The sequence below is a fragment of the Stylophora pistillata genome, chromosome 4 (assembly GCF_964205215.1).
Source record: "Stylophora pistillata chromosome 4, jaStyPist1.2, whole genome shotgun sequence".
Classification (NCBI taxonomy): Eukaryota; Metazoa; Cnidaria; class Anthozoa; order Scleractinia; family Pocilloporidae; genus Stylophora; species Stylophora pistillata.
The window spans coordinates 35,843,452-35,869,074 of record NC_142522.1 but is presented as its reverse complement, the minus strand read 5'-3'; the positions used below and the strand labels follow the sequence as shown (position 1 = coordinate 35,869,074).

The window sequence follows — 25,623 nt, the reverse complement described above, 5'->3', positions numbered from 1 at the left end:
GTGGCTTGTGACATCTTAGATGTTACGACAATGTCAGTTTGTTTACTGGCCAAACTGACTGGCGGAAATTGAAAACCACTAGCCAAAACTGAATTTCTACTAATCAGTGGCTAGTGGGTTACCGTTAGTGTCAAGCCCTGGTAATGCTGATTAATATTTTAATAGTACATACTCTTTGTTCTGAAACCAATGTACGTGTTACAACAATAGGACTACCAGTAACATCCTTGAATTTCAACTTTATTTGCCCACGTACTTCCTGTTCACCTGCAACCTTAGTTAGGAGGACAAAAATTGCATCATGAAAACTCTTTAAGGTGGGCATTTTAGAAGGCAATATGTTTTGACAGGTCTACCAATCAATATATTATGGAAAACTATATAAGAAAGCTGAGGCGGCGTGGCCGAGTGGTAAGGGTGCTGGAATTGAAATCTGGTGTCCCAGGTTTAAGTCCTCCACCCTACCACTCACTGGATTTGTTCTCGGTTGCCCCTAGTTCAACTCCTCGGCTACACTCTGTAAATGGCCCACTGGTTGCCTCCAGCCAGTGGGGATTTTTAAGCAATTAGTTAAAACTACTGAAAAAGCCCTTATGGGGGAGCCTCAATTAACGTATATTATTATTATTATTATTATTATTATATAATGTTTAATTATATCAATCATGTAACATTCAAATGAAAAAGGGCTTTGAGAAGGTGATCAAGTTCATGTTTAATATCCAACAAAAGCCACCCAAAACGATCTGAGCAGTAAAAGTGACTACGAGTGTAGATATACTCCGAATCCAATCAGCTAGACAATTGTCCTTCTAATCAGTAATAGCGTTCTTCTAGATGTGTGGACAGTTTTCTGTTAATTGCACCCATCACACAAAAACAAAGGTTAAATACATTACCTTGGGATCATGAACAAATAAACTTTGTTTGCCACCTGGAGGCATATCTCCTGTGGCCATGTAATTCAGGCATTCTATAACAGACTATAAAATATAAGACAGCAGAAAGTATTATGAAAAGCTAAATCAGGAAGGTATCATGTGCATTATATGAAGAACCACTGCTAGCTTCATTTCCATTAGATCATTTATAGCTGATTTACTTCAAGAAAGTTACCGTCTTTCCAGCTCCATTGGGTCCAACAATCAAAGTTAAAGGCTTCTGAAACTCAATAACACTGGGTTCCATATGGGAATAACTACGGATTCCCTGGATCCTCATCTTCTCCAAAGATGACATTTTGTCAAACGGACGTTTGCGCCAAACCAGGGTTATGAGTGCAGAGCTGTACCAAGTTATCTAACAGCAGTTGAGCCTAAAATCGATGAAAGTCTGCTTACTATAAAATGAACAAGTTTCTTAAATATATGTAAAATCTTAGAAGTGATCAAATCATGCAGTAATAAATAACTGATTGTATAAATAAGGCTAATCTTGAAAAGAACTGTTGTTGGTAGTATTGAGTGACATTTTGAAAACCTGAAAGGAATTCACCAGCAGAGAAATAATGACAACCTCATCCTGGACTTGAAATTTAAAATTGTCAGCCCCGTTATGAACAACAATCCTATGAAGGACCACTCTAACTCCTAGAATCAGTTTACATTTTCTGTAGTATTAAGCCACCTCCACACCCCCACAGTTCCACCTCCCAAAAGGCCCACCACATGTCACATAACCTTCAGGAGTATTATGAAACAGGGATGTAGATAATAGCCGCAAGCTGGGAAAATTACCCAGTTATGAACCCGATTTTTCCAGCTGTAAAGCACAACTTCTTTCTCCACAATGTTTTTAAATGTTTTCAGAAGATTTTTATTTATTTATTTCATTTGGTTATACCTTCATTGCTGTCTTACCTGAATGGAAAGGATTGTCCATTTTGCAGGCTCAATGGCCAGCGGTATTTGTACCTCATGTATAGGAAATAATGATTAAAAATACCAATACTCAAATACCCACCTATCGTTGCTAGATTCCCACCTGTTAAAAACTTTAGCTACATCCCTGTGAAATGACCAAGTTTAAATTGGATTGAACTATACAAGAGGTCAGATTCAAAATCATTCCCAATATTTCAATCTCTATCTCACCCATGGCAAGTAATACGTTCACTACAGGTAGACCTATATCCCCTCTGCTCATGACAGAAATTGCCTCAACATGCATGCAGCAATGATTTTCCGCTTTGGTAACAAAATTAAACAAGTAACACGCGCAAACTTGGATTTGACAGACGAACAGACTATTCCGTCATTTTATTCCTAATTTCGTTTGTTTCCTTTCTCACTGACTAAAATTTTCACGTATATATTCCCACAACTACGTCGATCGACCGACAGGCTAGGGTTGCCTGCAGTCGAAGAACGAGGACATTTCAAATTAGCTGCTAAATGACTTTTTCACCTCAAAGTTTCATTGCAGACATACAAAGCGCATTAGGCAGAGAATAGGATGTAAAGTAATGTTATTGAAAACACCAAAACATTATTTCGTGCTGAAAGAGAGAAACAGCTGATTTTTTTGGACCAGGAATAGATTTATCATTGGATTCGCAAATTATTCAGCTGATTCGTAGTCGCTGTGCGTCTCCAAATCGATTGTACGTTTAAGATCGCCCACTAAAGACAACAACTACCACAAATTTTTGTTTTTTAAGTAGCAAATAAATGATACCTTTGCTTACTGCGGTGGCTGGTTACGTAGAGAACAAAACAAATGGCCTCTATCTAGATATACTGCGCGGATTCTCCCGCCATTTTAAAACAAATCCCTTGAAAGGCGTGGTAACTAAGCAATGACTGGTTTGACTGGTTACAAAGCTTGCACTGGTACCGGCTTGCACAGAGTTTTAAAACAAATTTAAAACCCTAAAACTCTGAATTTCTATGTCAGTTTTTTTTTTTTTTTTTTTTTTCTCTTCTCTGTCAAGATCTAGTTAGTTTCTGAGAATGGACCGGCTATCTTTTGACGGTGCTCCTTCCACTACGGAAAAGAAGACGGCAAACTATGCAAACCTCTGTCCAGCGGTTGCAATGGTACTAGTTCAATAATCCATCATTTATAAAAATCTACTTAATATATACGTATACTTAACTTTCTAGTCTAATATCTCTCTGTAAAAGGGAACTACTGCTTCATATATTTTCAACTAAAAATTTATTTGGACCTTTCTTTTAATGAAAAGTATGGACCCTGCAATGTGGAAGACTTAGAACCTGGAAAAACCATGAAGTGGTGTACATGTGGTCTGAGCAAGAAGCAGCCGTGGTGCGATGGTAAGTTGGTTCAAAAGAGGGAACTGACGGTTCAGGGCTTAACAAAACTCCTTTTTGAAGGCTATCAACTGTTGATGGGTCTACATGTAGGCAATATTCAAGATCATTTTAACAGTTTATGCCTTGTGGTCAGAAATTGGATAAACTTTTAACTGTATGGCGTGACAAATTTTCTAAGACCTATTTATGTTATTCAAGTCTAGAACATAATAGGGAAAATAAATATTTTCTGAAAAAATGCAAGGTGCTAGGGTTTGGAGAAGCATTCTACATTCATTTACATTTATCCTCACTTAAATTTCTAAGAAAAACTCCACCTGATCATTACTTAATGATTACTGAGTGACTTCAAGTGAACAAATTTTTGTTCTTTAAACCATTTACTCCCTTGAGTGACCAGGTCAGAATTTCTGCCAGCAATATTAATACAAATTAAAGCGAAAAAGTGTTTTGAATAAAGAAAAATATAAATAAAGAGATCATTAGTTGTTCCAACACCAAATTCTCCAATTTGACATTATAAGAACTGTATGGCAGACAGTTAGGAGAATTACTATTGAGATCATAGTAGTGAGGGTTGAGACATGCAATTAAACTAATGGAGTGAATTAACATTGATGGTGCAATCTTTTATTTTCATCATCTATTTTATTTTTATTTATTTGTTACAAAATATTTTTTTTTTAAGGAGCTCACAAAAAGACTGGTTTCAAGTCCCTAAAATGGAAGGTTCCAGATCATCCCCAAAGAATCTACTCTATCTGTAACTGTAAACACACCAAGAATCCACCATTCTGTGATGCCACTCATGTAAACCTCCCCGCTGAGGTCAATGAAAGGCAAAAGAACTGTAACAGTCTTCATGATGAAGACATTAAGTTATGCACTGGATGTGGATGGGTTCCAAAATGGTGAAATTAACTTTTTAACATAGATATCAGGGCTTGACACTAACGGTAGCCAACTAGACACAGACTAGTGGTTTTTTTTTTTTCTCCACTAGCCGGTTTGGCTAGTGAACAAACTGAAATTGTCGTTACTAACATCTAAGATGTCACAAACCACTTGGCTTAAGTAAGTTGAAAAGTTAGTGTCGAGCCCTGGATATCTCAAAGATGAATGCATTTTTATTGCTGGATGAAATACTTGTCTGGTGGATTTTTTAGTAATTTAATTATTTTATTCATAATTTAATTAGAAGGAATGTCACAATTCTCTATTAATCTCTATGAACACTACTTTAGATAGACCCAGTGAGTAAATTATTTACAAGAACAAAAATGCAAAAATGAGAACATTTATCAGAGAAGTCTATCGTTTTATTGCAAACCTCACAGTATGAAATAATGCAATATGTGGCAAAAGTTAATTAGTGATGTTGAGAAATATTTAAGCTAAGGGGCCTCTTGAAGAAATTACCTTGCTATTTTTGAAAAAAATGAAATTGAACAAATTATCTGAAAAATATTTCCTCAAGAGGAATCTCAAATCACCTAATGTGTACATTAATAATGTTGAAAGTGATTACAAATAAATTGAAGGATTTTTTGCAGTAAAATTAAGAAGAGGAAATTCACTTTGAATGTAATCAACCTGAGGTTTAAGATTGGCATTGTCAGTGGGTTTGGAAAGGGAAATGAGAGGGTTACTCTAAAGGATGTTTTGATGAAGATCAAGCTACTTCGGTTGATAAAGCAGAAAGGGTTCAAGAAGACATCTCCAAAATTATATCTTTACATCCAGGTGGGGTAGTCTTGAAAGGGGCTTTTAAAAGCCAGTGGCAGTGACTGTCATTAGTCCTAAGGCCACCTCCTGTTGAGGACTGTCTTCAACTGAGCAGTCACTTCTCATGCAGGGGCTTCATTAATGTTTTCTGCAGAAGGGCAACTGGTTTTCACAGGCGGGCAAAACTCTTTGAACTGAACTTCTTTATAAGATAAACTTTCCTCCAGACCGTCAAATCAGGTGGGCAAAACCGTCCTCACACAACCGGTCAATTTGCCCGGTGTCTGGCCCTTAATGAAACCCTTGCTCACGGTGAACTATGCTCCTCCAGCTCAACATTTCCTGTATGAAATTCAGGCTCATATAGACAGTTAGAAGAAGTTGGAAGTAAACAACATTGTGACAGACTGTTTTCCCATAGGCTTAGAAGATAATTTATTTTTATTATTTAATTAATAATAAACCAAATGTACACTAAAAATAATAATGAAATGTACACCAAATTCTCCATGATCTATGATTCTGTCGTTTTTAAGACACTACTCATAATCATGTTTCCTTGTCAAGGTTCCTTGCTTTTTTATGTTCTGGTTCTCCACCTGCTTCTCCAAAGTATTCTTTTAAAGCCTTCAGAGCTTTACCTCTGTGTGAAATTTCATTTTTGGTTTCTGATGGCATTTCTGCATATCTGAACAAGAAGAATCAAATAAGCATACATGTATGCTCTTTGACAAAGGGTGCTCTTAAATCCCCATAATTTTTTTACAATAATTATGGTTTTCATTGCAAACAATTAAATTGAATGGAACCAGTCACATCATATTAAACACTTGAGGAGGTAAAATGACAACATAAAATTTAAGTGGCACTGTCATTTTTAAAAAACTCACAAGTCCTGAAATAATTAAAAAAGGGCACACACTCTAGTTGGTCATAAAGGGCCAGGCAACCACCTTGTATTAATGCAATCATGAAGTTTCCTGAGAAGAACATTGTCCAAGAAAAAAAAATCCCCCATTAAATGAAAAATGTACATTTACTCTTGGCAAAGTCAGGATATAAAAATCCACACATTCAGCTACATGTAGATAATTTCATATTTAATTTCATTAAATTAAAGGGTGTCTACTTCTGATGACACCTGACCACTGAGCGAATTTAATTACTGAACCTTACGTCTCATTAAAGCCATCTGGTTGAAAACATGGATCCCATCCAAAATTCCTTGGACCTCTGGGTTCTACAATTTTGCCCTATGTGAATGAAATAACATGTACACTATAATTCACCAATACATGTAACTAGAAACTTCAAGGAAGTCAGTTATCAAGACATACCATTGTCTTTCCCCTAAACAGTAAAACAGGGTCCTTGAGGTTTCCTGTTGAATATGCAAAGGTACAAAGTGCATATGCCGATTTGTCCTCCCATCCTGTAAGAAGTCTGTGTAGACCTAAACTCGATTTAACATGAAAAATAGTATTAGATTGATCCATATCTTAGAGTTGCTTTCAATGCATTGGTTTAAATGCTGGGCCTTTGGCAAGAATGCTGGAGAGTAGGGTCTAACATAAAAGAATGTCAGCAAGGGGCATGAGAAGAATTTTTTTAAAAGGAAAAAACAATTTGCCAGAGTATGTTTACAATTATTGCAGCCTCTCTTTCCAAGCTTAATCAGTTGTGGCCTCTTTTCCGGCATACTTATTCACGTTAAGTTTTCTTTTTCCACTGCTCTTGTGCATCTTTACATCAATATTTCGTTGAAAATTTTCTCAATATAACAGCAATAGTATTATTAACATAACAACATTCTGACAAAAATAAAAATTAATATCTTGCTAGTTTTAATTGGAATTTGGGTGTCATTTATTGTTCAACCATTATACTAATTTCATAGAAATAAGTTAACAGTACCTTCAGGTCCTAATTTCTTTAAGAACCACTTCCTAAAAGAAAGTGAGAAAGGTATAGTTCAATTATTTTGACATCATTCCCTTTTGCAGTTAATTGGCAAAAAAAATAAATAAATAAAAAGTTATTGTCTTCTAAACTCCACCTTCCCTTTAACCATACACATACAAAGGCTCAACAGTAAGAACTAATGGCAATCAACGAATGGATTTCTTCTTTAGGGTTTCTCCTTCCTACCATGATAAGAATTGGAAGGAGTTTGACTGCCTTTTCATAGTTGAAACACAATGTCCCCCTTATCAATTGGCACTTCTCAGAAAACAGAAGGTTAGTCCTCACAAAAACAGTTAAAAATGTGAAAATGGCATAATCATCTTAGCTCAAACACAACTGTTGTATCTGTGGCACATATTTCCCTGCTGATAGTTATATCATCCATTCAAGTCATCAGAGTTTACAAATTAAAGAAGTACTCTCACTATAATTATACTCACACATAAGGTCCTGGGAGACCTCCCAAAGCTGTAAAACATAAACATGTGTCTTCAACTATCACTGGGCCTCCAACCTAGCAAAAGGCATATATAATAAGGACTCACAATTAATATAGATTATTTCATCATCATCCCAAATTTGGGTGAATTTAATATCAGTGACTATGCATAACAGAATTCATGTCACAATTTGATATTAACATAATTCTTGTTATTATTCAGTAAAAGAGTGAGATAGTTAAATATGTCTCAGACCTCTTTGGCAGCGACTTTGCATTTCTCCTCAGATATCTCATCCGGCTCACCTTGAAATTCAGGCACTACAGGAGTATGGATATGGCTTTTGTAAAAAATATCATCTTTATTAACTGAAAGTAATATACTGAGAGGTCATCTGATCATGGGTTTGTTTCCCTAGTGTTTGGATTTGAAACAGGTTCTCAAAAATTTCTAAGGTGAGTATACCAGGAAGTACAGCTCTTCATCCCATTCATAGATAAGGAACTGAGGAAAATTGTTTACTTGTACAAATACCTCTCTTGTGATATTCTGGTTGTTAGAAGATACGTTAGGAATAAAAATACTGTTATAACAACAATAACAAGCCCACGACAGTGTCACACACGTGGTCAACCACAAAGAAGGCGTTAACTTACATACTGTACTATCTTGCAGAGAGGTAGCTAAAATCGGTATGTAACCGCACTTACAATCAATATTTCTTGACTCCACTTTCCATGGAAATGAGTCCCCTAAGATAGCAACCACCTAGGGAAATGAAAGAGACACAAATCGAGCCAGAATCAGAGCAACAGCCGCTAATGTTACCCATAATTTACAGTAAAAAAATAAAAATTTCTCCGATTGAGCAGGAAGCCAACTTTGCTAAGCCTCGATTCCCATCCAGTACTGATAACGTGACCGAAGTGTCACGCTATGATTTAAGATGGCGGTAGTGGTTCGATCAAAGCGCCCTGATCAAAGTAATGAACGCGCGTACATTCAAAGATGATCGATCCATTTCATGACATAATTCGAGACATAGAGTGAAAGTTTTTCCTTCCATTTAATTTCTTATTAGATCGAGGTTATCAAAAGTGAATGAGGAGATGGGACCAGAATAAAGAAGTCGAAATCCATAACATTCACTCTGCCTGAAAACGCTGTTTTTGTAGGTGACTGATCAAAATCAGCTGCGACTCAATGAACAATGCTTATCTGAAAAACAAGTTAATTCTTACCTCTTTTAGCTTGTTTTGATTTCCTGTGACAAATGCGAGCGATTTTCTCGACATTTTCCTAATAACTACTATACTCCTGGCGCGGCGGGATAAACAATTCGTTTCCAATGCCTTTTGCACACTAGCCCTAGTCCTTCAATGAGGGTCTCTTTTAACACAAACGCGTCCATTCAATGGACCGGTACCCTTTCAATCACCTCTCCCGCCCACCCGGTTCCATAGGAAAGTGATAAATCTCATTGGCCGAATCAGTTTCACCGCAGTATCACAATTCCACAGTTACATCGCATTTTCCTTCGATTATCAGTGAAGCTGAAGCTTTCGTTATCGCGAGGATATATCTAAACACTTCCAGTTATAGCCTGCAAGGCTCACGGTTTTGTATATGTTGTAGTTCAATTTTATCCTTGGTTCAAATTGTACTTTCCTTTGTTTCAAACTCATTATCATACATTAACATGACCGAGAACAAACGAAAATAAAATTCGAACCAAGTGTAAAATTGAACTACAACATACACACTAAGACAATGAGCGGTGAGGCCAGTGGAGGTTTGGGACGAAATTGGAAAACGCGCATACTTGAACGGTGAGATGGACATAAAACTACCAACCAAGTAGGCTATTTGCATTGGAAGAAATAGAACATCCTTGGCTTGCAAAATGTTATGGGATCGTTAGTTCATAAGAATTAGTTACCTCTCGCTTTCATTTGAAAGGGATTCATTACAGAACCGAAATCAGCTAATCATGAACTATGAAGATCCTTACAAAAGTGATAAACTTACCGTGGTTCTGAGATAATTATTATAAGTTTTAGGTATATCTTATCTTTGGATTTTTCTTTAGAGAAAATGAGAGAGCTAAGTCTCGGTATGCAATATATATTTTTTTTGCAGCACTCAAAGTTCACCTTAGGCTTAAAAAACAAAAGATAATAGTGATAATAACAAACAAAGTATAATTTCTTGATACGAAAAGATAGAAACGCCACCTAACAAGAGAGTATGAGTTAAGGAACAAGAGTGATTTATAAATCGTGACATATTTAAAAAGAAAAGGGTCAGGCATGAGCCATTGATATCAGGTGGTGATGTACCAGCTCAGTACATGAAGATACAATACCAAAGTACAGGGCCTGAAAAATCTCGGCAAGTACTTCCGAGAAAATCATAAGGAAACTTTCGTGGCTTATTGTTAATTTGCTAGAGTGGATCTCGAGTTTATATGTCATCAATTAGCCCTTTCACTATTAGGGCGTGCAGTCTGTTGTCCTTACGGTGTGCAGTACAGTTGCTCCTGCATGGGCGGATCCAGGAATTTTTGAGGTGGGGGTGCACCTCTAAAGAATGGCGTAACTGGTTGGTGACCGGACGTAAACAAATTGTCCGGACGTAAACAAATTGTAATAGCAGAATACCACTTGTATTAGAAAGCCACAGGTCATCTCAGGGGTGGGGGGTGCGCATCCCCTGCGCCCTCCCCCAAGATCCGCCCCCCGTCCTAAGGATCTAAAGCTTATCCTCAGTTGTTATTCCTCTTTATTTTCAGCACCTGTTTCCTAAGAAATTGTCGATGTATCGGTATTGAAGGAGAATATACGTATTGTTCACTCATGGGGGAGAATATATCAAAATTTCTAGGATAACCACTGCCGGAAGCCATATTATGCCATTAGCCACCAACAGAAACGATTTGTTACACGGGTCGCCTATCACTGCATTACACATGTCGCTACTGCAACAGTATTTGCAGAGGGTTGTTTTTTGGTATCTGCCCAATGTCCACTTCATAGAGGGTTCGTTGCAATCTCTGTCACAGCCTCTTACAACATGTGCCGTTGTTCCATTCGACAAGACCCTTCGATAAACGGAGCAGTGCTGGTACCATCTGGTACATGTTCGTGGCTTTGTTCCTTCAAATGTGTCTGTGTCACAGGGCCCATCCTTAGAGTCACAAAACTGACACTTTATTAGGCCTACAAAACAGATTTTAAATCAAAATTCAAAGTATATATAGTTCTCACTAACTTACTTTCTTTCTCATGTCAATTACCTCAGGACACTTCCAACATTGCTTATCCAACTGCAATACAGGAAACGAATGGTGTAAAAAGAGGTGAATGGCCCAAGTCGCCGACGTATTTTGAATGGTGGGCTCAGTTGATACAGTGTGCGCGTCCTCAAAATCCGAGTTCTGCCGCATGGGACTTTTATCAAACAGGCAGTTACTAACGCTTACCCATGCAGGGAGAGAATTACTCATCGTATCTTAGCCCTTGTATGCTCCTAAATAAGTATAAGTTCATTGGGAGAGAATAAAAAGTATAAAAGAGAATATTAATTACCTTCTATCGTCAATAAGTTGGCGAAGAGCGCAACTAACAATAATACATCGGAAAAGTTTGGAGTGAGCATGAAAACTAACAAATGATGGTGCAGCCGTGCACTTCTGCTTTATATATCTTCGAATCTATAGCATCAAAAGAGAAGCAAAATCTAAATTAAAATGAAATGTAAAATTATAAATTGCATGCATGTTCCGTACCCTTTTGTTCACTTTTACGTTGTTGTTATATTTCTGTGATGAGGCCCTTTAATGAAAGGAAATATTCGATTATATAGGAAAGGAGGCAAAATAAATATGATTTCAGAATACATACTGTTGGCAAAATAACGACTTTTAATCGCTTTGTGAACCTGATGCGAAAATTTCGTGCGCAAGTAAATAAGGTCCTGCAGGACAGGCACACTCAGACGATCAATATCTGTGTTATTGTCCGGGGAAAGTTTTAAACTAGATTTTAAATTCTACTAAAATTGACTGAAGCTTTTATAGAATTTTTAAAACGCTATTTTGAAACGAGAGCAGGTCTTTGAAAAGTAAACAGTGAGTCGTCTTCAAATGCGGATATGCAAATGCCGCCAAAAAATATAATCACATGTTTAGAGGATGTCTGAGGAGACAGAAAGCTGGGGAAGAAAGAGATCAGAAGAAATCGGATAACTGATAGAAACATCATCACGGTAATAGTGCTATAGTAAACTCCCCGTTTAAAATGCAAACTTGATGAAAAAAATATCGCATATTTCTTTCTTTTTTTTTTCGCTTAAGCAGAGTATGTAAAACTGGAACGAGAAATATATATTTACTCAAAAGAATCACCTGCTACACTGTTTAGAAATTTAACTACGGTATTTTCTTTGATATAGCTGGTGATATTTGCAGCATGAACTATATCACTTTACCAACCGTGAAAATTTCAGTAGGAGTGAACTTGGCTATCTTCCCGTGCGCGTTCTCCTGTCGCGTGTCGACGATTTGGCTCAAGCGATCTCTTTACTGCTGTCAGGAAAGGTTACTGAGCATTTTCAATTGAAAGGTGTTTGTGACGTCAAAGACGTGTCAGTGTGACAGCTTCGGATAATCCTGTTAATGGACTACAAATGCATTATGTCGCCAAATTAGGGTACTAGCTTTAAAGAGCAAAGGCAGATAAGTACTGAAACGATACCTTGTACCCCCCTTTTTGCATGAAAATATGCATTTGGAGTGACAGGGAGAAGTTGAAGGCATAATTTCAATCGCTCATGATAGACTAAGTTGTTCGTTTTAGCTTGATGAACCACCTTTGCAGACAAGGTTGAAGTGTAGAGCCGGTTCTGTCTGATATTTATTGACTGGATAACAATTACTCCGTGAAAAGAACAGTTAGAGATAGCTCAACGGCTTCAATAAAGTAAGAAAAGCGTTTAGTGCACGAAAATGTTATGCTCTTAAGGAGAAATGTATATTGTTTTATTTTTAAATTTCTTAAATTTTTAGGTAGTATTTAGTGTCCCCAGTTAGTGGTTGTATAACTGCTATTTTAGATTTGACACATAAATAAAGGTTGTTGTTGTTGTTGTTGAAATGATAACAATTTTGACTGCCTTGCGAGGTAAAGAATTAATCGGCTTTGGAGAAAATGCTTAACTCTGCCAGACTTCGATCTGGACTTTAAACGATTTTATTTTTTCTTGTCCATATGAATTATAACTAACCAAAGCCTGGCTGTTCAGAACGCGAATACGCTCACCGTAAACACGGATTGAGGCCAATTTATTTTAAGTGAACTTTTGACAGATTTACTGTTTATAGTTTATGCTCATCTTCGGCAAAAGCCTATGACGCTGTCACTGTTCTAAAGGAAAAAGAAACCCGTTGATTCCAATTTGACATATTGTCCATTGACATTGGTAAATAGGATGTTTTTCATTAAAACAAAATACGAAGAGCATGAATAAATTCATTGTTCCAACTAAGCTCCAAATGAATATTTTTTTAGACCAAATTTTGTTTAGTTGTTTCAAGTCCAATTTAGATTAAGCTGCTGCTTCTGCTTCTTCTTCGTCTTCTTCTTCGTCTTTTTTTTTTTTTTTTTTTTTGCTTTGTTTTTGAGATACAATAAATATATGAAGATCATATATTTTGAACTGCGGTATTAGATACGTATGATGCACGATCCTCGTAGTAGATAGCGCTATTTAAGCAATAGCGAAAATCAGACCTGAAAAAAATCAGGCCTGTACGGGACTCGAACCACTGACCTCTGCGATACTAATGCAGCGCTCTACCAATTGAGCTAACAAGCCAACTGGGAGCAAGCCGTTAAGTTGATTCGTAATAAACCCGTGAAAGTGATAAATGAGATACAATGAATATATGAAGATCATATATTTTGAACTGCGGTATTAGATTTTTTCAGGTCTGATTTTCGCTATTGCTTAAATAGCGCTATCTACTGCGAGGATCGTGCATCATACGTATCTAATACCGCAGTTCAAAATATATGATCTTCATATATTCATTGCATCTCATTTATCACTTTCACGGGTTTATTACGAATTAACTTAACGGCATGCTCCCAGTTGGCTTGTTAGCTCAGTTGGTGGAGCGCTGCACTAGTATCGCAGAGGTCAGTGGTTCGAGTCCCGTACAGGCCTGATTTTTTTCAGGTCTGATTTTCGCTATTGCTTAAATAGCGCTATCTACTGCGAGGATCGTGCATCATATGCTTTGTTTTTCTTAGGATTTCTCCGTTAGCTATAGTGCTTCATGTAAGAGAGTAGCTCCTCATCCGTCCAGTACGGCAAAATAACTGTCCCATCATAAAAATATGGCACCATGCGTTGTTTAAATCAAAAGCATGATTCAAGGGGAATGGGTGCATGCATGGGTCTAAAAATGCACTGATCCTTCCCCACGCTAACGCTCGCAACGTCAGCTTTTATAACCGTAACGGTGGTCAATTTACCATTTCAACTTTGTTGATATATTCAAATTATTTCATTATCTTATAATCTGGTTTCGGTGTTCTGGTCCTATGATGCTAGTGTATGTTCTCTTGTTGGAAAATAATACCCAAGCCAGGCATTACCGGAAGTAAATTGTTCCAAGTACTGCCAAACCACACAGAAGTGCTGTGACTAAAGTTCCGTGCCCTAGGTGCGCTGTCTTAGACGGGGGGTTACAAGGATCGAAAGAGAAGTCATTACAGAGGTCAGTTTGACAGCAAAGAGTACAGTGTTTTGTTTTAACAGTTAATGTGAGAGTAACGTTTTCACACTCGCTTTTGCAGAATCGCACGAACTGATGGTTGGATGTGTTACCATCGGGTGAGTAGGGCTCGATTTTGATCACTGCACAGGTTAACTCTCCACTGCGACACCGTGTCTGCTTCGATTTATCCAGTGATTCTGGTGCACACGTTTTGTCGTTTCGCGAGTCGCAGGTAAAGCACGTTGCAGCTCCTGCGAAAAAAACGGAACATGACGTTGAAATCTTCGACAAACAAGCATATAAAGTTATCGCGGCTCTGAAGATAAAAAGGATAGTCGGCTTGCCTACCTATCTGAATTAGCTACAAATTCTCCTTGACCTGCAATATTTTGTGTTACAAGACTAGCGGACAAGACAAGGTAGGAGAAAGGTATCATTTCATAAGTCGGTCAACAAATTAAGAATATTAAAAAGAAAAAAAAAATAAAGCAAAACAAAACAAAAAAGACTAAGAACTGGGAGAACGAATGCAATTCTTTCCCTGTTAACTTAGAGAACAAGTACGTTGCCGCTGGTACGTTCAGTTGCTGTTGGTACGTTGCCGTTGACAAGTTGCCGTTCATGATAGGTTGTCGTTGGTTGCCGAGATATGAGTCAGATAAAAGGAATGAAAAACGTCAGCGGAGTTCATGGAGTTTTTTCTCCTCTGATGTGCTAGATAGACAGTGATGAAAGCTCACTAGTTGAACGGATAAGAAAGTTATTTTTACAATCGATGACTGAGTGTCCAGAAAAGAGACTTCCTAATCAAGCAAGAAGCACCATTGAAAAATCACTTCGAACAAACGTGACGGCATTTTTTTATATGATGAACCACTGATTCGCAAGAATGAAGATAGAATTTGTTACCTTCACTTGCTGAATATAAACAAGCTGCTGCAAACATTGCACAAAAAATCAAGCGTGCACATCCACCGAAGGTCGTAATCATTCTCTCGACTAAGCCTTCGTCACTTGGATTCTGAAGAAAAAGAGAGTGAGAAAAAGGTTTTAAGTGGAGAAATATAAGCTAGGTATTGTTCCAGGCTGGTGAAAAGACCAATTAAAATTCAGAATGATAAGTACATAGTAAATTGTTTGATCGATCAATCAACAAAAATGATATTTGATTATTGGTAAAATGACATACAAGAATGTTGATTATCCCACCTCTGCTAACAAATAAAACAAGAAGAGCTCGGTGTTGAATATGGTGGCAAAAATAAATTTTATTTCCATAGAGCTATAAGTGTACCACTAAATTATCAACTCTGAGATAAAGAACTAGTTTCACAGTAATGGCGATCAGTTTACTTCTCACGAGAGACCTATTTTCTCCTTACCAACAGCACTAAGGTTGCTCCTAACTTTATTACTTTCTCTTTCCCTTTTAATTTTTGAGAGAAAAACAATTTACATAGAGAAAACCTGTCTCATTTTTATTTGGGGAGTCAAAGTTGATGAGTTCGCTTTGTCCACGTGCAGGCCGGTGATCTTAGCATTCCGTGCTTAATTATCAATAGGAGTGAGTTTTACAATGTCTTTGATTTAAAAAAAAAAAAAAAACTAATAATTACACGGCAAACAGAATATTTCATGTCTTCTCGTGGAAGCGGAGATAATCTATCAGAAAGGCTAATTACAACGCCTCTCGCGAGCGACACTCGTGACGCGTGAATGATATAATCCCTCTCGAAGGTGAACCCACGCGCAGCCCAAGTCTATGGGCGGCCGTCACCACCAAAAATACAAGGATGTCAAATAGATCAGTAAATACAAAGATGGTTTACGGATCAGCTGCAGGATAGCATAGCTAATGTTTCGTTTAGTAAATAGGCGTTGCCTATGATGACAGATATAATTTAATTAACACAACTCGTGATTGACATTAATTCCTCACAATGATTTGAAGTGTTAGCTTGTCGTGATTTAAACCACAAATGAATAAAGGCTGATAGTTTCGAAAGAAACTGTTTGGGGCTGCGTCGGTGGGAGTAACGAAATAATTTGGATATATCAACAAAGTTGAAATGGTAAATTGGCCACCGTAATGATTACAAAAGCTGACGTTTCGAGCGTTAGCCCTTCGTCGGAGCGAATAGAGGAATTGTGGGTTGTGTGTGCTTTTAAAGGCAGAAAATGGAGCTACGTTATTGGTGGGTGCATGGCAACGAGAAAAACATGAATAAATTAGTGGAATGAAAAGCGTTCATTGATCCCTGTGGGATTTAGACTGCCGGTTTGAAAGATGAGCTTTTGTTCAAGATTTTTACGGCTTTCTGTGCCACCTAAGTGCAAGGAAAGACCGCAGATTGCCATATGTTGCTTAGAAAACATATGGCAATCTGCGGTCTTTCCTTGCACTTAGGTGGCACAGAAAGCCGTAAAAATCTTGAACAAAAGCTCATCTTTCAAACCGGCAGTCTAAATCCCACAGGGATCAATGAACGCTTTTCATTCCACTAATTTATTCATGTTTTTCTCGTTGCCATGCACCCACCAATAACGTAGCTCCATTTTCTGCCTTTAAAAGCACACACAACCCACAATTCCTCTATTCGCTCCGACGAAGGGCTAACGCTCGAAACGTCAGCTTTTGTAATCATTACGGTGATTTAAACCAGTTTTTCAGAAGAATCAGTGAGAGAGAGAGAGAAGTCGATTTTTGTATCTGTTCGCTTACCCGAATCTGCTAACCTGAAGTGAGAAACCTGTCTTTACGACCCGCCACAGAAGTAAGTTTCCAGTCATGTTTTCTTGAATTTTGCCATGAGATTAAGACTAAATTTGCGTTTTCTGATTTCGAATTACAAATGTATTTCTCTTAGATCGAATAATCTTAAAAGTTTGGATAATATTATACGGTTTGTGGTGGTTGTCTGAGCTGACCAGTTCCGAGTAAGGAAACAGCTAATAAAGGAATGGCATGGCCAAATTATAGACGGTCTAGGTTTCCTTCATGAAATAGAACAGCCTAAACATAAATAGTTTAGCCAAATGATAAACGGTCTAGTTGCCCATGTCGAGTTGGAACATGAAATTGTGAAATGGACCAGGTAAATTGCGAATAGTCTAGCGCTCATTTGCAATACAGTACACAAACGGTGTAGCATTGTGTCAAATGACTCAGGTTAATACGGACTAGCGCAGCGTACGCACAAACGGTGTAGCTTTGGGTGAAATGGCTCAGCATAATGTCGAATGGTACAGCGTACATACAAACAATGTAGCTTTGTGGGAAAAGCTTTTATTAAAATAGCAACAAGACTTGATTCTACCACGGTTTGCCGGCCTCGGAAAATATATTGCTTTGTTAAACACTACTTTTGGAATGCGAAAAAAAACTTTAACTGTTTCCGGTCGAGGATTATAACCTAAGTTTGATCGAGAAAATAAAAATAGAATTTACTTTTACTATCACTGCACCCAGGGAAAAAAAAAAAAAAAAATAGGAAAATAATGTACACCTCTTTAAAATAATAAATGTAAGCAGTCTTCCCTTAGCTTAATACTCTAATCGTAAGGAAAACCAATTAAAGCATCCCGTTATCACTCCGATTGAAAAATGTCAAAACAAATCAAGGCTATCCGTTTTCTTAGCATGGCGTCCATGATGGTCCACACAAAATCCAACTTGTCACGTACTTTTGAAATGTTCAAAAACTCTTTGCAATTAAACTCTCATTGAAAAGTGAGCGCGAGTCAGAAAAGAAAAGAGAGCTCGGCATTCTATATTTCTCGCACGTCATAACACTACTTAACACTTTAAACATTCAGGCACCAACGCGTGCAAACTGTGGGAAACCAGGAGGCCGGCCAACCGTGGTAGAATCAAGTCTTGTTGCTATTTTAATAAAAGCTTTCATGAAGGAAAACAAATAAAAGCGATTTCAGCTAGGGAAAAATAGGAGAAACTTACCGAATTGGCTCTGCTTTACGGCAAGGCGAAGTGTAGGCTGTTCAACACAGCAACTACGCTGATGTGATGGTTTCGCGCCATTCTTCTCGCTCGATGACGTCATGCTCTCCAGCAGATCGCTGTTCCATTTGCGGTTTGTATTTTTGGTGGTTTCGGCGAGATAGCGTAATGTAGAATGGTGCAGCGTACATATGAATGGTGTAGCGTTACGTCGAATAGCTTTGCAGAACATCAGACGCTCCCGCTGAACATTAAATTGCTCAGTATTACTTGAAATATTTCGATGTTGTGGCAAATCGTCGAGCTTGCTTGTGGCGTGACGTGAAGGCTGAGCTATTTAACGCAACGCTAAAACGTTTGTGTGTACGTTGTAGCATTTGACATTACGCTGAGCTATTTCACGCAACGCTACGCTGTTTGTATGTACGATGTATCATTTGACATTATGCCGTACCATTTGACATTACGCTGAGTCATTTCGCACAACGCTACACCATTTGTGTGTACGCTGTACCATTCCACATTAGGCTGAGCCATTTCACCCAAAGCTACACCGTTTGTGCGTACGCTGCGCTAGTCCGTATTAACCTGAGTCATTTCACACAAAGCTACACCGTTTATGTACTGTATTGCAAATGAGCGCTAGACTATTCGCAATTTACCTGGTCCATTTCACAATTCCATGTTCCAACTCGACATGGGCAACTAGACCGTTTATCATTTGGCTAAACTATTTATGTTTAGGCTGTTCTATTTCATGAAGGAAACCTAGACTGTCTATAATTTGGCCATGCCATTCCTTTATTAGCTATGTTATCCTGCAGCTGATCCTTAAACCATCTTTGTATTTACTGATCTATTTGGCATCCATGTATTTTTGGTGGTGACGGCCGCCCATACAAGTCATGTCACTAATTTCCCCCATATATGGTGTGGCGTGATTACTGGTGCGAAACTGTACAGATGACTACATATATGTCAACGCAATAAATCAAAGTTTGCCTTATAACACCAACTTTCCTGCGCCAGTAGCATTTAAAATACTTCCTTAAATCGTTGCGTGGAAAGCAGTCTTTTCTGTAATACCTGGAGGGCTGATCCGATGGCAACGTTGATCTACATTTAGTCACTTTTGAATAAGTATTTCGCCATTAGAATAATTCAACTTGATTAGACGGCATATAATGACGCGCTGTATGCCAACATAAAGAAATGAATCTGCAAACAAAGCCGTTCAGTGCCATCAACTGTCTCAAGTATATTATGCAGGCGTCAGGTTTCTAGGTGACGTATACAAAGTAAGAAAAGTAGATCAACAACTTAACTATGTTATTATGACTACGAAGAAGTTAGTTGCCGCTTAATAAAGCGTTTCTGGAGCATTCTTTTCTTAATCCTTGCCTACCTTCACGTTTAAGTTGCGGATGATTTTCCTCTGTGTTCGTTATCTCCAGAGTAAAATCTCAATTTACGACCAAGAAACCTGTGAACTGATCATTTTGTCTCAATCTTAAAATTTAGTCAAGCTTACGTCACGCTAACATTCTCGTATTGTTTCCATAAACGTTTGAATCCGAATAATTTGCATAAAAACGAGGCTTCTCAACTGAATACAAAAGAAGTATTGCTATGGAGATGACTAACAAAGAATTGTTCCGCCGCATACATATTAGTTAGAAAACAAACCTGACTCGTCTTTTTCGACCATCTAAAATATTGCGTGACCGTTCAGTCACGGTTGCCTATGTACATTTCGGATCTTTTTCATACAAGCATAAACGACAGTAAATCGAACATACATAACGCCGTGAGTTGAATATTCAAGAGGGAAACTATTGTCTTTCCTGTTCGATCCTGACAACAGTTTAGGAGTCCCCAGTATTTATAGGAGTCCAATGCAAGCGGTTATCTTTCAATTCGAGTTGATTAATCAACCAAGCGTATTGAGGAAAGCTCTAATCTTTTCTTAGGAAATTTAACTTATAGTTTATTTCTTGGATTGCAAAGTGAAGGTCAAATCTTTAAAAATGCTTTTTCTTCGTAGATCCTGATATTCTTTGAAAGGAAGATGGTTTTTCATTGAAAGTCGGGAAGGTTCATAAGTTCGTCGTGACATAAAACAAACAGGAACTCGATGAGCAGCTTTGAACGTGACAAAATTTTTGCCACCTGCCGATTGATAATCACGAACTAAAATATTCTAGTTTAAATTTTCAGCTCTGTAGAGAACTACCGATAAGGGAACCGTTCAAAACTGTAAAGCGTTTAAATAAATCCTGTGTGTACATTTCTAAATATCTAGCATTACCTCCAAAACAGTCCGAAATACTAATGTTCGACAACCAATCGCTGAAAACCAGACTCTATAGAGAAGCGGAAATAAAATCCAGTGTAGTATCGGCACGAATTCTGATGCCGCTTTACTCAATATCCGCGAAATTTTTTCCGGGTCAGTTTAGAGAAACTGCGCATCAGCTTTTGCGCAAGCCATCTTGTCGGTTTGTCTTTGTTGGTAGGTTAGGAAATAAGGAAAATAGCTAACTCGAAGCACGTAGTGAGTAAAATCTAACGTCACGTCAAAACAAAAACATCAAACGAACATACATGCAAACTAAAACTTTAAAGGTATCAAGGGTTGTTATCGAAAGGGGCTATCTTCAGGTTGGTACACTTAATCTTTTCCGTATGAACCGACCATAGCTCGAAATCGTGCTTCTTCATAGTTCCCACGAAGTATCTTACCACATTCCGGGCTCACAGCCACAGTTATATGCGGCTTCATATGCCGCTTTGAGTTTGACAACATCCGGATCTCAAACGTGTGTATTGACTAAATCGCTTAAAGTTTCATCGAACTCGATCTGGGTTTCACGCTGACTGAGCTTGCATTTTTAACTGAAAAACGTGTACGACATACATTGAAGAGAATTGAAAACTTCTCGCCGGAATAAGTAAGTGGTAAAAGCCACTCTTAGTGAGAGACGTGACTTCTTTGCTTTGTGTCATTTAAAATATTTACTTCCTTTAAAACTGATTCCCTTTTAGACGAATGAGCGTTTTGCTACCACGAGATCACGTATGGTGTAAATTTCACTACAAAAGAAACACGAATGAATATTGATAGCCTCAGTTATACCCAGACCATTATGAAAACGTATTAGCTCGCAAGGGTGATTTTATCGCCGGTTTAAATCTCATCCTAACCTGCTCAAGTTGTGACCTTCTGTTTCGACGTGTAATTCAGCTTAGCGACGCAAAGTTATTTTTTCGATTACAAGGAACTACGCCACTTCGACCACTGAGCCGACCTTCCTTTGCTTAATGCTACGGTCTCTGGAACATATCAACTTAGAAAGCAAACAACAGCGACGAACGTAAAATCCGAAAGGTAATCAATTTTTCTTACTATTATAATTATTATCATTATTATTATTCACGAGAAAAAAACATATAAGACTGAATTTCTTAATTCATACTTATTATCATAGGGTCGTAGTAGTAGCAAGTAGGATAACTGATATTGTAAGAAATATACAACTTTTTTTAGAGACATGTTTCGGTATGCTTATGCCATCTTCAATCAACTGAACGCGAGTAATTATATTACTGACAAGTAGATGAATAATACATTTACAGTATGATGTAATACAAAAGCGGGTAGTATTTACAGCGTGACAACAAACGTGAAATTAAAGGTGTGAACTAAAATGCTAGAAAAGTGTTATAATGCTGTAATTGTTTGTTAAGTTCAGGTTTGATCTTATTTATATAAAAAGCTTCTTTGAGTTTTAAATCAATAGAGTTGTTGGCAGAATCCAGAATACTACAGCAAGAAAGGGAGTATTTGTTCTTACAAGAAGGAGATGTGTTAAAATGCTTAAAAATATGTGAGTTTTTATCGCTTTCCGTGTGCTCCTTTATCCTAGTAGAGAAGTGGCGACTAGTTTCGCCAATATAACGGGAATTACATCCCGCGCAAGAAAATTGATAAACTACCATGGATTTTAGAGCATCAGGAGTACGATCTTTAACACTGAACATGTTTTTAATTTTGAAAGAATTGAAAACTAGTTTGATACTTAGGTCCGATATACAAAAGCGCTTAGTGAGTTGTCGGAGTTAGTGAGTTTTAGAATAATAGCCGACAAAAGGGAGTTTAAAGTAACGTGTATTATTGTCATCAATGTTCCGGCTATTTTGAGAGGAGGACCCGTCAAGATACCGCTTGAAAGTTCTTTCAATAATATGCGAAGGAAAGGAATTACGTTTTAAATTGTCGTAAACTTTCTTAAGATCGTTTTGAAGACCGGAAGAGGTGTTGTTGATTTTGTAGATACGGTCAATAAGAGTTTGGATAAGGCCAATTTTGTAGCACGATGGAATAAAACTGAAGAAATTTGTTAGGAGACCAGTTGGGTTTTTTTTATGAAAAACTGAAAAAACACAATCATTCGAAGAGTTGTCGATAAATATATCAAGAAAGGAGAGTTTACCATCATACCTATTTGTAGAATTGGGCAACATCAAGTTAACTAATTAACTGTACGAAAGTGCGAGCGAAGCAACGTGGGAAAACCAGTTCAAAGTCGATCTCTTCTATAGCAGAGTGTTTACTACCTTTCGTCGGTATTTAATGATGCTGTTTAAGATTTTAAACCGAAAATCTGAAGCGTTAGACATTTTTCACATAAATACTCTTTAAATGAATGTTTTTCTTAGTTCCTATGTTATTGCAGGGCATTCTTTTGGAGTTGGCGTGACCGAATCTTGACATGAACATGCGAACGAATTTTTTTGCCTCATTTCGTAGAGGTATTCTTCTATTGCTGGCGTGGCTGACTATCAATTACAAAGGTATGCTCTATCTTTACTGTCTAAAGTGTATAATATTCTATCATTGCGGGATCATTGTACGGCTAGATTTTAACAAGATTTTTCTTGGCTCGTTTCATCCCACGCATCAATGTTTTAAGGACAAGGAAAGGCACATTGTCAATCTACAGAACTGCATCGTCTAAAATTGTTTCATGCGTAGCTTAATGTTGATGCAGTTCCACTCTCAAGAAGCTTTCGTTTCAGTCGTTCAGTTTGATAAATAGTAGGTTTGTTTGTGTGATAAAATTGCGGTTTTGCATGATATGTGCTGGATTGGTGAAGAACCGACAAAAACTCAACGCACGTACAGAATAAAGTTGCAGATCACTTCCTGATCTCTACTTGACAGATCCTCGAAATATCATCGTGGCATACTATGACGAACTGTAATCAATCACGAAAGTGTCAAGACGGCGCGTTCGACTGTCGAAAATGAGGTTTACTCAGGCAAAAGAGATAAAATTAAAGGTATTAGGGGGTTGAAAAGGTCAATATGTGAACAATTTTGTCGCCCACTTTCACTCAGTGCAATTTGCACCGTTGATACAAAAGGATGCTGCAACTAGTCCTCAGCAATTAATCCGTGTGACTGATACTGGGCAAAACAAATTTGCAACTGGCTATAAAGAATTGGCTCACGTTCTCAAACTTCAACTCGTTTAATTAGAACATTGTGAACTCACAAACAACTTACAAGGGGCCATGACGAGGAAAACCAGAGAGAGTCAAAACAAGTTGGCGCGCACGTGTTAATACTGAAATCTGATTGGACGCTAAGACAATGCAATATCGTCACACTGGCTATCAAGCACAGCGTAATGAAGGGATGAGATCTGCAAGGATATCGCTGTCACGGATCGATCGAATGGAGAGAATAAATCAGCTGTCATTCGATGACATATTGAGAATGCATCCCACCAGGATATAGGAGGAATAAGAAAACCCAGTGAGACAACATTAACATTAAAAAGAAGTAGAATAGATTTCCTGGTGAGAATGAAGCTATTCCATTATGCGAAGCGAAATTTTCACCTCTTCCCTGTTCCGATTTTCTGACGTTTCGGAGCACCTTTCCATACCAAACTTATTATTACGACTTACAGAGCTGCGGTCTGATCTCTTGCGAACGATTACGGCCCTAGTGACCAAGGTCTCGACTGTTGGGTATGTTCTTCTGACTTCTATTCTCATTTTTGTCCCACCGATAGGCGTGACATCGACCTCATGCCAATCCCAACCATGTCTCTACTTTAGCAACAGTCGCGCTCTCCAAGCGATAGATATCAGCTCCTCCAACTTGTACTCAGTTGTATCAAACCTCGACTCTATTGATGCGGTCGACGTGCATGTGAGACTGAATTTGGTGTACTGGAGCGAGCGTCGGCCAAACGCCATAAAGAGGCTCAACATTACTAGCGGAAAAGTAGAGAACGTCTCAACAGACAGCAACATAGGTCAGATCAAAGGTATTGCGGTGGAGTGGGAGAGTGGACTAATTTATTGGACTGATTACACTAATCGGCGGATTGAAGTAGCCCAGTTGGACGGGAAGAACAGACGGATCTTGATCAGTAAAGATATAAGAAATCCTCTTGGAATAGCTGTTGATCCACGTAAGGGGTATGTAGCAGCTTTCTATATGATAAACCGCTTTTGATTTGGAACTAACACCATTCAATTCTAACAACAGAAAATCTAAAAGGAAGTTAACGTGGGCTTTGATTTTGAAATTGGTGCGGTAAGAACTGATAAGCGATTCACCTGCGCCAAGTGGACCACTTTTTGAGTTTTTGACGTCAAATCCTGACAACGGGTTTGTAATCTCCTGCCCGTTCCGCAAAAGGTGAAGTAATGTTTGCGTATGGCACTTCCTGTCATAGCTCCTGAAGCTTATTCTTGAATCTGCAAGGCCTCAAACCTTGAGACCTCCCGCTCCTTGCAGTGGTGGCCTTCAAAATTCATTTCACTACTTATTCGAAGGGCGCTTACATTTCACTTTTACCTTTATCATTGGTATTGCAGGTACATGTTTTGGTTAACCGGGGGACTTCAAAGGAAAATCGAGAGAGCTTCTTTGGCTGGTGAAGATCGGAAAACCTTGGTCAATCTTGGGACCTCACTTTTTTACGTTCCAAATGGGATGACCATCGATTTTCAAGCAAACCGTATTTATTATCTTGAAAGGGGATTTTTTAGTAGGAAACTGGAAAGCATTGACTTCGATGGAAACACCCGACAACAATTTATGTCCCTCTCGTCTGCTCGTTATCCTTATGATATTGTATTGCTAAGCGGCGTGTTTTACGTATCTGACGCGCGCGGCAACAAAATCCACAAGATCGAGAAGTCCACAAAGAGATCTCTTGGAAACTACGCGGGTCTTGGTTTCAGTAATCTTCAGGGGCTTGGTATGTTCTCTTCCCTGCGACAACCTAAAGGTAATAAATATATAAATAAACAATCTAGTAATTTTTCCAAACAATTGTGTTAAATATTTGAACTTTAGTTTCACATGGGCAGGTTGAAGACTCGGTTATTGCAGGGCTAACACATTGAACACCGATTCCAAAGATTCCAGATTCACGTGTAATACCGGGCTGG

General features: G+C 38.1%; 4 protein-coding genes and 1 long non-coding RNA gene across 16 annotated transcripts in view; 2 read left to right on the top strand and 3 right to left on the bottom strand.

Annotated features, from left to right (window-relative positions):
* Nucleotides 1-2,784, bottom strand: part of LOC111327850 (DNA repair protein RAD50) — a 32,285-nt gene extending 29,501 nt beyond the window's left edge. For 2 of the 4 annotated variants that reach the window (XR_015999949.1, XM_022932146.2), the window contains exons 1-4: nucleotides 2,677-2,780; nucleotides 1,117-1,315; nucleotides 900-983; nucleotides 173-274 (exon numbers count right to left, since the gene is read on the bottom strand). Coding sequence is in view for 3 of the 4 variants with exons in the window: in XM_022932146.2 (XP_022787881.1) it covers nucleotides 173-274; nucleotides 900-983; nucleotides 1,117-1,239 (309 nt within the window). In the remaining variant the exon portion in view is untranslated. Of the gene's footprint in view, nucleotides 1-172; nucleotides 275-899; nucleotides 984-1,116; nucleotides 1,316-1,962; nucleotides 2,008-2,676 lie in introns of all 4 variants that reach the window. The other 2 variants (XM_022932144.2, XM_022932143.2) reach the window with 2 other exon arrangements.
* A 32-nt stretch (nucleotides 2,785-2,816) lies between these two features.
* Nucleotides 2,817-4,836, top strand: LOC111327831 (uncharacterized). The gene is made up of 3 exons (XM_022932118.2): nucleotides 2,817-3,038; nucleotides 3,188-3,278; nucleotides 3,967-4,836. Exons 1-3 carry the CDS (start codon nucleotides 2,952-2,954, stop codon nucleotides 4,191-4,193), a joined length of 405 nt encoding a protein of 134 aa, XP_022787853.1. The 5' UTR covers nucleotides 2,817-2,951; the 3' UTR covers nucleotides 4,194-4,836.
* A 577-nt stretch (nucleotides 4,837-5,413) lies between these two features.
* LOC111327828 (inosine triphosphate pyrophosphatase) lies at nucleotides 5,414-10,266 on the bottom strand. The gene is made up of 8 exons (XM_022932116.2): nucleotides 8,650-10,266; nucleotides 8,119-8,176; nucleotides 7,664-7,728; nucleotides 7,409-7,482; nucleotides 6,918-6,949; nucleotides 6,341-6,456; nucleotides 6,180-6,256; nucleotides 5,414-5,691 (listed from the first exon to the last, which is right to left on the bottom strand). Exons 1-8 carry the CDS (start codon nucleotides 8,701-8,703, stop codon nucleotides 5,553-5,555), a joined length of 615 nt encoding a protein of 204 aa, XP_022787851.1. The 5' UTR covers nucleotides 8,704-10,266; the 3' UTR covers nucleotides 5,414-5,552.
* Nucleotides 10,267-10,739: 473 nt separating this feature from the next.
* Nucleotides 10,740-14,064, bottom strand: LOC111327830 (uncharacterized). Its single transcript, XR_015999967.1, has 3 exons — nucleotides 11,901-14,064; nucleotides 11,196-11,241; nucleotides 10,740-10,936 (listed from the first exon to the last, which is right to left on the bottom strand). It is a non-coding gene; the product is annotated as an uncharacterized LOC111327830 (long non-coding RNA).
* Nucleotides 14,065-20,657: 6,593 nt separating this feature from the next.
* LOC111327826 (low-density lipoprotein receptor-related protein 6) overlaps nucleotides 20,658-25,623 on the top strand; it is a 17,294-nt gene continuing 12,328 nt past the window's right edge. Inside the window, exons 1-6 of one of the 9 annotated variants that reach the window (XM_088756827.1) lie at nucleotides 20,949-21,098; nucleotides 21,426-21,535; nucleotides 21,960-22,034; nucleotides 22,884-23,001; nucleotides 24,231-24,642; nucleotides 25,045-25,460. In XM_088756827.1, the coding sequence (XP_088612953.1) occupies nucleotides 22,920-23,001; nucleotides 24,231-24,642; nucleotides 25,045-25,460 (910 nt within the window). In that variant the 5' untranslated portion in view covers nucleotides 20,949-21,098; nucleotides 21,426-21,535; nucleotides 21,960-22,034; nucleotides 22,884-22,919. Of the gene's footprint in view, nucleotides 20,809-20,948; nucleotides 21,099-21,190; nucleotides 21,536-21,570; nucleotides 22,035-22,866; nucleotides 23,002-24,230; nucleotides 24,643-25,044; nucleotides 25,461-25,623 lie in introns of those variants that run through there. The other 8 variants (XM_088756826.1, XM_022932110.2, XM_088756828.1 and 5 more) reach the window with 8 other exon arrangements.

Coding starts and splice junctions, on each gene's coding strand:
- LOC111327831 (XM_022932118.2), top strand. CDS start 2,952: ATGGACCGGCTATCTTTTGACGGTGCTCCTTCCACTACGGAAAAGAAG. Junction 3,039..3,187: donor TCTGTCCAGCGGTTGCAATG/GTACTAGTTCAA, acceptor TTTAATGAAAAG/TATGGACCCTGCAATGTGGA. Junction 3,279..3,966: donor GAAGCAGCCGTGGTGCGATG/GTAAGTTGGTTC, acceptor TTTTTTTTTAAG/GAGCTCACAAAAAGACTGGT.
- LOC111327828 (XM_022932116.2), bottom strand. CDS start 8,703: ATGTCGAGAAAATCGCTCGCATTTGTCACAGGAAATCAAAACAAGCTA. Junction 6,457..6,917: donor AAAGAAATTAGGACCTGAAG/GTACTGTTAACT, acceptor AATCGAGTTTAG/GTCTACACAGACTTCTTACA. Junction 6,257..6,340: donor TGTTTAGGGGAAAGACAATG/GTATGTCTTGAT, acceptor TCATTCACATAG/GGCAAAATTGTAGAACCCAG.